A 12,500-nucleotide genomic window follows, 5' to 3' on the forward strand; every position below is an offset into this window, starting at 1 on the left:
AAATACTAAGTCATAAAATTAAAGACATTTTGTGTGTAATACAAAAATAACGATGAAATATATATAGTTATTTTTGGAAAGACTATGTAATATAACTTTTCTTAGTGTTATTTTCAATTAAAAATTATCATTGTAAAATGAGATTAATATGTTCAACCTAAAGATGATGTTCTGTTGTCAAGTTACTGCTACTTCTACCAATTTCTTTCAAAACCAAAATGCTACACTTAATAAGAGCTTATAAAAATCAACATGAGACATTATTTACATACTTTTTGAACTTAAGAGGTTGTACTCGCAGAGGGCATGGACTAAAAGGCGCTGGAAACTATTGAGTTCCTGGGTTATGTACACTGTTGTTGGATCTACAGTGAACAATTCAACAATTTCATCTTCCAGGTCCTTCAAGATACCCTGTAGAAAATTAAAGTAAAAAGTTAACACTGGAAGTTACAAATAATAAATTACTTTAATGATAAATAAATACATGAAATTATTTTATTTCTCCGAATAAAAATAAAAATAAGAGAATACTTGTCAACTAACCACAGGGAACTGCCTTCCTTTAAGCATTTTGCGCAACTGAGGCTTCACTTCCCAAAATCGTTGCTCAGTGGTATAAGCTGGATGCATGTTTCGACAGTCACTCATTGGTGGAATCACGGTGAATCCTGTAATTGAACCTGTTTTATTTTTTCATTAAGGGATGCTTTCAATAAACCTTAATAGAACTTTGTGTTCTATAAGCCAAAATCTCTTAAAGAAAAGCTTACCGTCTTCCTCTGGCGGCTCTTCCATCCTCTCCTTTTCAATGTTTTTGACACGCTGAGTAAAGGAAACTCCACCAATCCCACTGCTTCTTGTATTTTCTCTCCTTTTACAAATGGTATTCAAATAATGTTCTTGCCTGTCCTCACTCAGAGAAATGAAGTACTGCCAGATCTACAACCCAAAAATATTTCAATAGTAGTATAAATGGGAATTTTCTTTTACAAAAAATGCTTCTAATAGTACTATTAATTGTATGACTCTAATACAACCAGAACTAACATAGGTCTCATAATACCTAATCTGCTCGAGATAAACTAACAAACACTGATTAACAGAAAATCACAATGATAGTAAACAAGAATTTACCCTCATCTTGTCACAGTCATTGAAGAGCTTGGTGAATATGCCCTCAGAGTTGGGTGCAACGTCCATATCATCGCTGACCCCTTCCTGGTCATCTTCAACCAAGGTTTGCAAAGCTTGAGCTGAAAGAGGCATACAATAGTTACTGGTTCATATAACACTTTATAAAAAAGTATATACTCATAAAGATACTGTAAAGTGTATTTCTCATATATTCTTTGTACATATTGCAACTACATGCCTATATATGGACCAAAAATGGGAAACGGACAAATACGAAAACTTGCGTGGAAAAAAGAAAATCCCAAATTCAATTTGAAAAAGAACCAATTGCCATAATATTACAGAAGTAGCATTTCTGAAATTTCCCCGACTACCCATCTAGAAAAAAATAATACATATATACATTTTCCTACTTTTACAGCAGGATCTGTTTGTAATACGCAATGAAAATACAGCACCTTAATTACTCCAATTAGATCCATGATCATGTTTAGGATAACATTTCAAAACACTCGCCATTGTCAGCCCTTCGAGTCTTCCTTGCACCTGTGCGTCTACGCTGATGATGGTGGTGCTGCTCCAGCCGCTGAATAAGCAGACGAGGATCGCGGCGTTGAGGGACAAAGGCTGGAGGTGGCACATCTGTCGTTTCTGGCTCCGAAGGAGGGGTAGCTGGCTGGCTAATTCCCAGCCTAATGAATGTATAAAATTAAAATGTATGTATGCATATTTTTTCTTAAATATAAATATGTGTGCCTAAAAGTGTGCATGTGAGTGTCTGGATGTGTGAATGTGTATCTACAAGCATGTGCATGTGAGTGTCTGGGTGTGGGAATGTGCATGTGCATTTGTGTGTGTGTGTGTGTGTGTGTGTGTGTGTGTGTGTGTGTGTGTGTGTGTGTGTGTGTGTGTGTGTGTGTGTGTGTGTGTGTGTGTGTGTGTGTGTGTGTGTGTGTGCGTGCGTGTGTGTGCGTGTGTACATCATATCAAACCGAAAATTGATGGCATAAATATTTTCATTTTATATATTCATTTTTGGAAATATATATAACCATTTATCATTTCTTCTAAGAAAATAAATCTTATTATTTACAATATCAAATATATCACTGCATGTGTGTCCCTGTAACTAATTCACTCTAAAAGAACATTAAAGTTGTTACCTAACACACAACTATAATGGGTGCATTGGTCGCCAAATGCACTGCATTAATTACACAAGACAGCAAATTCAGTGGTCTCCATTCATTTTTCTTCCTTTTAGTTAAAAATAAATCATAATTTTAACGTTTAAGAATCGGATGTTTAATTCCTTGTCACAGAGTAATAAATATAATAGCTTAGGGTTAACTAAACAAATAACGGTTAATGGTTAATGGCTAAAACAAATAAATGTGCAAGACATCTAAGGTCATATAGCACTATGGTAAAGTATTGTGATGAAAAGGGTAAATGAGTTAGGGTAAATGAATTAACAATTAGTAGAGTGAAAAATTGTCAAAGGTTATAGTATTATAGGATAGTAGGATTGGGAAAAGGTTTAAGAGGCAGTGCAAATGAAGTAAATCAGAGATTAATAAAGGAAGGGGTTAATGGTATAGGGCAATATGATGGAATGGGGTGTATCTGTTGTTGGGTGAGCTTTAGTAGCAGTGCTTTAAGGAAAAACTGGTAAAACAGCTTTTATGAAATAATTAATGGGTAATTCAGACACAGATGGTTGTAGATATTTTAGAAGGACGAAGACATGAGAAAGATGGGGAGGTGTGGAGTGGAGTAGTGTTGTGGAGGGGAGGAATATACGGATGAAGAGTAGTAATAAATGAAAAGGGGGTAGCCATTGAAGAAGACTGCAGTAGGAGATGGAGAAGAGAATATTAGGGGAGAAGAAGGGATGAATTCTGGAGGTTGAGTAATAACCTGGTTGGGCGGTTCAGAATGGTTAGAAATGTCAGTAAACATCAAGGAGGGCATTAGTATCAGTGGTCGTAGCCATGGTCAAAGGAGGAGCAGAGATCGGAAAACCATCAAAGTCAAATTCAGATAGGCTTGGTGATGATGGGGTAAGCCTTAATGCCCCTATTAAGGATAAAGAATCTTCATTATTGGCAATGGTGAGCCTGAATAAAATAAGGATAAGAAATGGATTACCCCTTAGGATCCCCATAAGAGGTAAGGGCTAGGCAATTAACCAAGGGATTAACCATTCATGCTCATAGCTCCCGGAGGGTGTTCATGACTTTTCTTATTTTTTATTATTTATTATTTATCATTATTTATTATCATTTATTTATTAATTATTATTATTTGTTCATGACTTAACAAAGCCAGCCTTTCATCCTTTCTGCACAGCTCTAACACCTTAGGAATGGGACAGAAGGGGATGAAGAAAATACGGAAGAGGAAAGGAGAAGAAAAGACCAAGCAAAATTAGTTAAGGCGAGGGTTGAGGCCCAAGGTAGGGGCACTACCTACATTGGGCTCCAGTCTCCGTCTCCTAAGACCCCTACAACTACAAGGTATTGGGAGGGAAGTAAATAAATAAGATGCAATATTCTGGCATTTTCATTCTACTAGCTTCACCAGAAATATGTCCTTTATTACCAATTTAATTGTAAACTTCCTGAAGAAATTATTTAAGCAATTCAAAAGTATAGATAACTCTTTAATCTAGTAATTTCTGATCATTATTAAGTATCTTACTAAATATCTGGTAATCTGCTAACCAAAACTTCAAGAGATGCAATTCCAGGTTGATTTTACACTTGGAAATTGCAGTTCACTCTTATTTGTCAACAAATACGAAACATCATCTATATGGTATGTATTCATTATATCCATTAATCTGTGGGGGAAAATCATCAGTAATCTGGGTATAAAAGAAACATTTTTTTTTTTTCTTTACTTTCTCCATGAACTAACCTTCATTTCACCTGATTAGGCCTATTTTTGGAACAGGACAAAGCTCACATATCTTGCTATCAAGTGTCCCTTGCATCCCTTTCCTAAAACAGAGAGGGATACAAGGGATAGGAGATGTATCCAATAACCTAAAAAGAACAACAAATGTACATGGAAGTCACATAAAAAACAAACAATGACAAAGTAAAATGTATATCTGAACGCATTATCAAAATTATTGCATCACATCATGAAGCTGTAGCTGAAGACTGCTACTGTCATGGTGTAAAGTATTATCAAAAATCTTTAAGTCTTTAGAGTTCAATAACTGTAAAGACGTTGTAAAGGACATGTATCAGTATCGTTTTACAGTGAAAATGAAAGGGGCGGCTACATTACTACATAACAATTGTACAATAACCTTTACTGTGTTTAATACCACAAACAAGTTGGTGACAATTCAAACAAAATGCACTTCATAAATCAATAATCTCGTAGTTACACCTACGCATTTTAAAGGATTGCCCAGTCGCTGACATTACGCCTAAAAGACAAGTGGAGATGACGTTACTAACCTACATAAACATTCATCCTTTCTCCGTTATTTTACATGGCAACACTTACGAATTGACGGATTCCTCGCTAAAGCTGATCACTTTAGCTCTTGACTGAAGCTTCCTGATCACACCCATGTTGTCCTGCTGGTTTCAAGAGTCCTCGAAAGGAACGCTTTCAAGTGGTTCAGCGGAGGAAGTATATTTAGGCGACTGACTCCCGAGTCTCCAATGGCGGAGGTTGGCGAGCGATAGCAAGGTGTCGCGTCAAGGGCACGGCTCGCGCTCCGTTTGAAAGGGGGGAAGCGTCAGGCATTCTTGGTAGACACGTACATGCACTACAAGAATGCGTGCATATGTTCTTGCATCCATACGTACAGTACAGTCACACTTTACATATAATCGCACAAACACACCCTTTCTTATATTTACACGCACACGCACACACCCATATTGTAGTGACAATGAAAATTATGACGATATTAATAATGGTAATAATAATGATCATAATGATGATAACCATAATGATATGATGATGATGATGATGATGGTAACAATACTGATAATGATCATGATGATCATGATAACATTAACAATAATGATAATGATAATGATACTACTAATAATGGCAATAATGATGATAATAATAAAAAAATACTGGTATTATCATCAACAGTAATAATAAAAATAATGATAATAATATTGATAATAATAACAATAATCATTATAATCATAATTATAATGATAATCATAATGATTACAATAATGATAAATATAGAAAAGAATAATTAATAATGATAATAATAACAACAAAAATAATGATAATGATAACAATAGTGAAAATAGTTATGATTATAACAATAATATTAACAATTATAATAATTATGTCAATGATAGTAACAATAATGGTAATAATAACGATGATAATGATAATCATAATAAAAAATAGTAGTAAAAATAATAAAAATGATAATAACAACAATTATAATGATAGCACTTATAATGATAATAACAACTGATAATAATGATAAAACTGATAACGACAATAATAACTACAATAATACTGGTGACCATACTACAACTAATAATGCTAATAGTGTGGTTAGCAAAAATAGTTGAGAGATTAACGATATTTATCATCTAAATACTAATATACGAGCACAAATAATATGTGGTGATGATAATGGAAAAGAACAACTATTTGCCCTTTGCTATTCCTCTTCCTTGGCAGGAAACACACAACCAAACAGCTATTGCTATTTCATATTTAGTTCATATCTCATTATCATTATGTAGTAGTTTATGATTGTGGTACTATTGCATTTCATATATATATATATATATATATATATATATATATATATATATATATATATATATATATATATATTTATTTATTTATATATATATATATATGTATGTGTGTGTGTGTGTGTGTGTGTGTGTGTGTGTGTGTGTGTGTGTGTGTGTGTGTGTGTGTGTGTGTGTGTGTGTGTGTGTGTGTGTGTGTGTGTGTGTGTCATAAGCTCAGCTGTATGTGTGCATTTAGATTTTATTCTTATAGTTATAGTTCAAGTTATCTAGTCCTCGCACATTTGCCAATATATATATATTTTTTTTCTTTTGTGTGTTGTCCACTAACATTTTCATTTGGTTAAACCTTCATGAACTTGGTTTGCAGTGCCTGTGTAGTTACACATATATTCATAATCATGATTGTTTTGAGTTTATTTCATAACTGTATGAATTTCGCTTGCTCAGGCAGGTAAGCAAGCGTGAATGCCATCATGTTTACACTTACCTCATTAGACGGCACGTGAAACAGTGTTGGATTTAATCTTGAGAGCATATTTGCATCAACACTTTGATGTCATCCATTTCTATGGATAACCTTATTTTTGCTTGATCATGACCATAAACATAAATCTCTGATTCTAGATTTGCTGAGCTTGAATGGTTTTAGAAGCAAGCTGAGATTTCCCAATTAACCAATCATTAGATTTTTTATGGATAGTGCAAGATTTACTGCTTCATCTATCACAGTACTGATACTCTAATCTGCAAAATACCAATAACTACATTTACATCTTGGGATATATTAGTTGAAATACTTTAGGAAAGCATTAACTTTGCGCACACATATTCGACATCTTTAGACATACCAATATTCAGACACCCACGCGAGTATACAACACATTCATAAACTTGCACTTGCATTGGCTGAACTACAGGGCAAGGTCAGCATATGTCTCGAACACTACATAGAGGGAGGCTTTTTAAAATTTGGATGTCAAGCCTTTCGAACTTTTGTAAGTGCCTTCATCTTCTCTTCTCGTTTTTGCTCTGCATCACAATAAATAAATAAACAAAATAAGATAAAAGAAATAACGTAGCATACAGGTATGAAGGAAATCAGAGTTAGAATGTAGCGTCAGTATCCACTTGCTTCCATCTCAAGGACCGGGTGAGAACACCTGTGTAAAAAGGTGGTTGGTTTCGAACACCATCAAACTCTGGCTATTTACCCATGTACTTCATAAGTTCTTTCCCTGCTTTTTTTCTAATATGGTGTGTTGATTCCTTCTGTCATGGTCTTTCATGAGAGGTGAGACACGGTGACACTATCATGTTATTTTTTCTTCAGTAATGCCTGCATGGAAATAGGATAAGGAAGTTGCCGACAAAGACAATAAGTTGAAACGAAATAGCTCCAAAGTGTACCGTACTGTCCTGAACTATGGACTCCTTAATGTATATACAGATTTGGGTTGTTCTCGTGGGTAAGGCATGTTTTGCCTTTTGTTAGTGCCTTTATTCTTGCATACATTTCCATACGGTTCTCGGTGTCTTATTTGATTGGCTACGATCAACGTAATGTTACAATTACGTGGATATAATGTCACTATGAATGTATAAACGATTTCAATTCAACTGGAACAGTGTCAATATCCATTGTTTATATGCAGCTTAGAAGAGAATTTGGGTATTTGAGTATTCCTAGGGGACGACTCAGTCATTGCAAGACCAAAATTGTACTTATATCTATCTATCTATCTATCTATCTATCTATCTATATATATATATATATATATATATATATATATATATATATATATATATATATATACGCACGCATTTGTGTGTATGAATATAAATGTGTGTGTGTGTATATATATATATATATATATATATATATATATATATGTGTGTGTGTATGTGTATGTGTATGTGTATGTGTATGTGTATGTGTGTGTGTGTGTGTGTATGTGTATGTGTATGTGTATGTGTATGTGTATGTGTGTGTATGTGTATGTGTGTGAGTGTGAGTGTGAGTGTGAGTGTGTGTGTGTGTGTGTGTGTGTGTGTGTGTGTGTGTGTGTGTGTGTGTGTGTGTGTGTGTGTGTGTGTGTGTGTGTGTGTGTTGCAACAGGAACAACGAAGGGAAGGGCAAGAAAACACACGTATATACCGAAGGCCTTTTCGCTATTGCTTCGTCAGGGCATATATATATATATATATATATATATATATATATATATATATATATATATATATATATATATATGTATGTATGTATGTATGTATTTATGCATATATATGTATGTATGTATGTATATATATGTATATGTATATATGCATATATATATGTAAAAAAATATATATATGTTTATATGTATGTATATAAGTATACACACAGATGTGTATAGATATTCATATATATATACATACATACATACATACATATATATATATATATATATATATATATATGTATATATATATATATATGTACACATATGTGTGTGTGTATGTACCTGTACATTTATATATATATATATATATATATATATATATATATATATATATATATATATATGAATGTACATATGTATATATATATATGTATATATATATATATATATATATATATATATGAATGTACATATGTATATATATATATATATATATATATATATATATATATATATATATATATATGAATGTACATATATATATATATATACATATATATATATATATATATATATATATATATATATATATATATATTTATATATATATATATATGCGTGTGTATATAAATGCACACACACACACACACACACATATATATATATATGTATATATATTTTATTCTTTGTATGATAGAATGTGTATGCTTGTATTATAAAAAGAAAATTATTGCAGTACAATTACAGTGCCAAAAGGGTTCGTCTATTAATCATGAAAAACAACAACATTGGTTAGACAATAATATTTACTAAATGTTAGATCAACAGCTTGAAAAAATCTTTAGGAATATATAGAATTTTTGTCCGTTTTAGATTATGATTTGGAATACTGTTTGCAGCGTGTTTTGCGTGCTGAGGTTCCTCGCTGCACATCAGCTATCGCGAGGCTGAGAAGGCCGCTCTGTGCCTGAGCCTCATCTTGATCCTGGAAATCGCCTGGACTTTGGCCCTGAAGGTGCCGCCTCCGCCGCTGTGGCCGTGGCCGTGGCTGCCGTGCCGTTCGCGGAACTCGGATTCCAGCCGGTAGTAGACGCCGGGGTCGGGGCCGTTCGCGCACTCGCGTCGGCGGTCCGGACGCCCGCGGTGTCCCTTGTGGGAGCCGTGGCTCGAGTCGTGGGCGTTGGGGGCCGCCAGGGTGAGCCACGACGTGAGGTCCCGCAGCAGGCGCGTCTCCTTCTCCCGTTGGGCGTCCTGGTTGTGGCGCGTGGAGCGGCCGCTGTCCCACCTCAAACTCGGCTCGGCCATGACCCTGGCCAAAGAAACCATGCATGGAGGTGCGTTGTTAATGTGTTCACTGACAATATTTTCCCAATATATTTTGTAATGTACATGTATCTGTTTTGATATACCATTATGTTATTTCACCCATATTTAATTTTCCTAACATTACAACACCCAAGGTATACATACTCGCAGTTAACAGAACGGCGAGCTCGATTTGCCCTCCGCATGAGGTTGGCTCTTAATCTGGGCGTGAGTCCTGGCCGCCCTCCGCCCTCCTCCTCGTCCGATGAACTCTCACTGCTCACGCCCGTTCCTACGCCCAAGTTAACACCCGTCGTGGCAGCAGCAGCAGTGTTCTCTGGCAGTCCAGGGCGGACGGCGGCGTGGCTATCTCGCTCACCTGCAAGAGGCAGTTGATAGCAGTGAAAGTGCTGATAAGATATTCTTGTGGAGGCTTTTTTGGCTGAGTCATCACGGGAATCGCTTTGGTAAAGTTTTTAGGACTACACCTAAAGAATACAGGTTGATCAGATTCACTTCAGAGAACCTGATGCTAAAGATGAAAACAGAATCATGATTATGAATTAGAAATTTTGCAAAAGCAGCGGCAGTGGTAAAATGATGGGGAACTCACCATGAGAAAAGTGCGCTAACCATGACCGGTCGAGGAAGCTCCGCTCAGCCTTGTTAGGTGGCACAAGAGGTACCCCTGTCCATAGCACATTCTGAAACATACCCAAAGCAAATACCATAAACCTTGAGTCACACATTAATTCATCATTCAGTCACCAGCATACAATAATAAAAAACACAGCTTTAAATCACAAGGAACACACGGCTCTAAATCACGAAGAACAAAGCTCTAAATCACAGAACTCACAGCTCTATATCACAAAGAACAAAGCTCTAAATCAAAAGAACACAGCTCTAAATTATAAATATTCCTATATACTAGTAACAAAGCTTCACCTTGGATTCAGGGGTGAGTTGATAGGGAGGGTCGATGCAAACGAGGAGTTGGAACGTGAGGAGGTCGTCATAGATGAGAGGAATGGGACCCCATATGTCGCTCTCGCCCTGGCTGAGTTGCACAGTGTGGTCAGACGCGAGGCAACCCTGGAAAACGTGAGACATAAAAAAAACAGACTCAGACGAGGTAACTTCCACTTGTACAGTAACGGAATTCACACAAAAAATTACCAAGGGGGAATCACTATTAAAAAATCAGATAAGACAGTAAGAAAATTCAACATTCAGAATCACGAGACGGTGTCCTTTCGCACGTACATTCCTCACGGGCAGAGGGGAGAACTTGAGGGCACGGGCACCACAGCAAGGGTACGTGTCACTAGCAAGGAGCAGGTCCACGTCCGAGGAAGCGGCGTCGAGGCGGTGGTGGCGACAGAACTTCATTTCACTTCCCGGAAAGACCGCGCCGCAAGTGGAGCACGGTAGGAAGTGTACCTGAGGAGGGATACAACAGGCTTCTAATGAATATAACTAAATGATTCCAGATGAATTAGCGTGTCTCTTAAAGTCTGGCTATACAGATTGGAGCATGATAAGAGAGCATACCTGAGATGGGTTTTGAAATTCTCTTAATGTGGTACCTTTAAAACGAATGATAATCATGCACTGAGGCTTGGGACACGAGAAGAAGCGGACCTAAAAACGGTTACAAAATTCTTCTGAGGTGTTCAAAAGAATAAAGAAGCATTTATGGCGGCTTAACTTTACAATTCTGCCTTTGGTAAGACGTGCATATTCATCATTACATATATAAATACATATATGCGCACACACACACACATATATATATCCATGGGCATACACACCTGACCCCACAACCGCCAGTAAACTAGTCTCCAGGTCTTCAGGTCGGTCTTCAGTTGCCGCACATGTTCAGTCAGGCTCCAAGTCGCGTCCCTTTTCGTAGGCAGGTAAGAGTTAACATTGATGTCTTTGTAAGAGAGCATCCTACTCATACAATTTAGCTGTACTAATTTATAGTAAAATACTGTAAAATTTATTAGTGATAGGAAACTTGGGAATCTTAGTCATGACGTGTACTAGCATGTATAGGTTCTCCATATAGATTTCATTAAATGGCTATGTAATATGCAACCTCGCACCTTGAATGTGTATAGTAGACTTGTCCAGTAGTGGTGATGCAGGTATTGGCGGGCACGCAGGCCACCAGGCGCTCCACGCCCCGAGTCACGAGGTTTCCACACTCGGTGCACCTGCAGACCAAATCTAGATCAGCCACAGGGATATGTACTTGAACAAATGATTGCGCCAATATTATTATTATTTTTATCATTATTATTATTATTATTACTATCATTGTAAGCTAAATAAAGAGCCACACTGAAAAAATACGAGATTTATATCACCAAAGGTGTTGGTAGAGGTCAAGATACAGCTAAGAAGGAATGAGAAGCTAAAAGGCCAGCTATTTACGTAAGAAAAACATTTTAGCTGATCTTTTAAACTAATTAAGAGTCGGAGAAGTTACAATCTCTGAAGGCAATCTATTCCAAAGTCTACAAATAGCAGTAGCATCTATACAACTGACTTGAAGGCGATCGACATGATAAATAAGAGAAGACAGCATTAGAAGATACAATAAAATTATCAGGGAAGCCTAACATCGGAAGAAATATGATTAAAGTAAGCCTTAACTTCTACGAACACGATAGCCACTGTAAACACAATTCTCATCACCACGCCCAGCAGTTCGTGATGGAGGAGACTCCTGGATCACCAAATAATTTCCCTCGTGAGTTTTTGCCTTGCCTGTAGAGCGTGGAAGCCGTTTTGAAGATCCCGCGAGCAGGAGAAGGGTAGGCCTCGCACAAACCCTGCAGGAATTTGGCATACAGCTTGTTCTGGATTCTGTCCCGCCGGTCACGTAGACTTTCCAACTCCCAGTGAGTGAACAGATAGGCTAGTCTGTTTGGGTAAACGGCATGTTGGCAAGACGCGTAATTTGTGAGACAAAGAGTTATGGTAATATGGTAATTTCTGAAAGTGTAAAGGAATAGTTACTATATGAAGAATGCAATTAACATAATCCACATATTGAATTGTCTATTAATTTTGAATTGTCTATTAAATAATTTTGTCATTGGTTTTTATCGTAATCATG

General features: G+C 36.4%; 2 protein-coding genes across 4 annotated transcripts in view; both read right to left on the reverse strand.

The window, feature by feature from the left end:
• LOC113812827 (R3H domain-containing protein 4) overlaps positions 1-4,885 on the reverse strand; it is a 6,351-nt gene extending 1,466 nt beyond the window's left edge. Inside the window, exons 1-6 of the mRNA XM_027364745.2 lie at positions 4,663-4,885; positions 1,654-1,829; positions 1,138-1,256; positions 774-942; positions 547-671; positions 273-414 (exon numbers count right to left, since the gene is read on the reverse strand). Of these exons, the coding sequence (XP_027220546.1) occupies positions 273-414; positions 547-671; positions 774-942; positions 1,138-1,256; positions 1,654-1,829; positions 4,663-4,730 (799 nt within the window). The 5' untranslated portion in view covers positions 4,731-4,885. The remainder of the gene's footprint in view (positions 1-272; positions 415-546; positions 672-773; positions 943-1,137; positions 1,257-1,653; positions 1,830-4,662) is intronic.
• Positions 4,886-8,856: 3,971 nt separating this feature from the next.
• LOC113812802 (SANT and BTB domain regulator of class switch recombination) overlaps positions 8,857-12,500 on the reverse strand; it is a 10,497-nt gene continuing 6,853 nt past the window's right edge. For all 3 annotated transcript variants that reach the window (XM_070128040.1, XM_070128037.1, XM_070128038.1), the window contains exons 9-16: positions 12,149-12,304; positions 11,482-11,592; positions 11,185-11,275; positions 10,637-10,813; positions 10,319-10,465; positions 9,984-10,074; positions 9,536-9,749; positions 8,857-9,374 (exon numbers count right to left, since the gene is read on the reverse strand). In XM_070128040.1, the coding sequence (XP_069984141.1) occupies positions 9,002-9,374; positions 9,536-9,749; positions 9,984-10,074; positions 10,319-10,465; positions 10,637-10,813; positions 11,185-11,275; positions 11,482-11,592; positions 12,149-12,304 (1,360 nt within the window). In that variant the 3' untranslated portion in view covers positions 8,857-9,001. The remainder of the gene's footprint in view (positions 9,375-9,535; positions 9,750-9,983; positions 10,075-10,318; positions 10,466-10,636; positions 10,814-11,184; positions 11,276-11,481; positions 11,593-12,148; positions 12,305-12,500) is intronic.

The sequence above is a fragment of the Penaeus vannamei genome, chromosome 12 (assembly GCF_042767895.1).
Source record: "Penaeus vannamei isolate JL-2024 chromosome 12, ASM4276789v1, whole genome shotgun sequence".
NCBI lineage: Eukaryota > Metazoa > Arthropoda > Malacostraca > Decapoda > Penaeidae > Penaeus > Penaeus vannamei.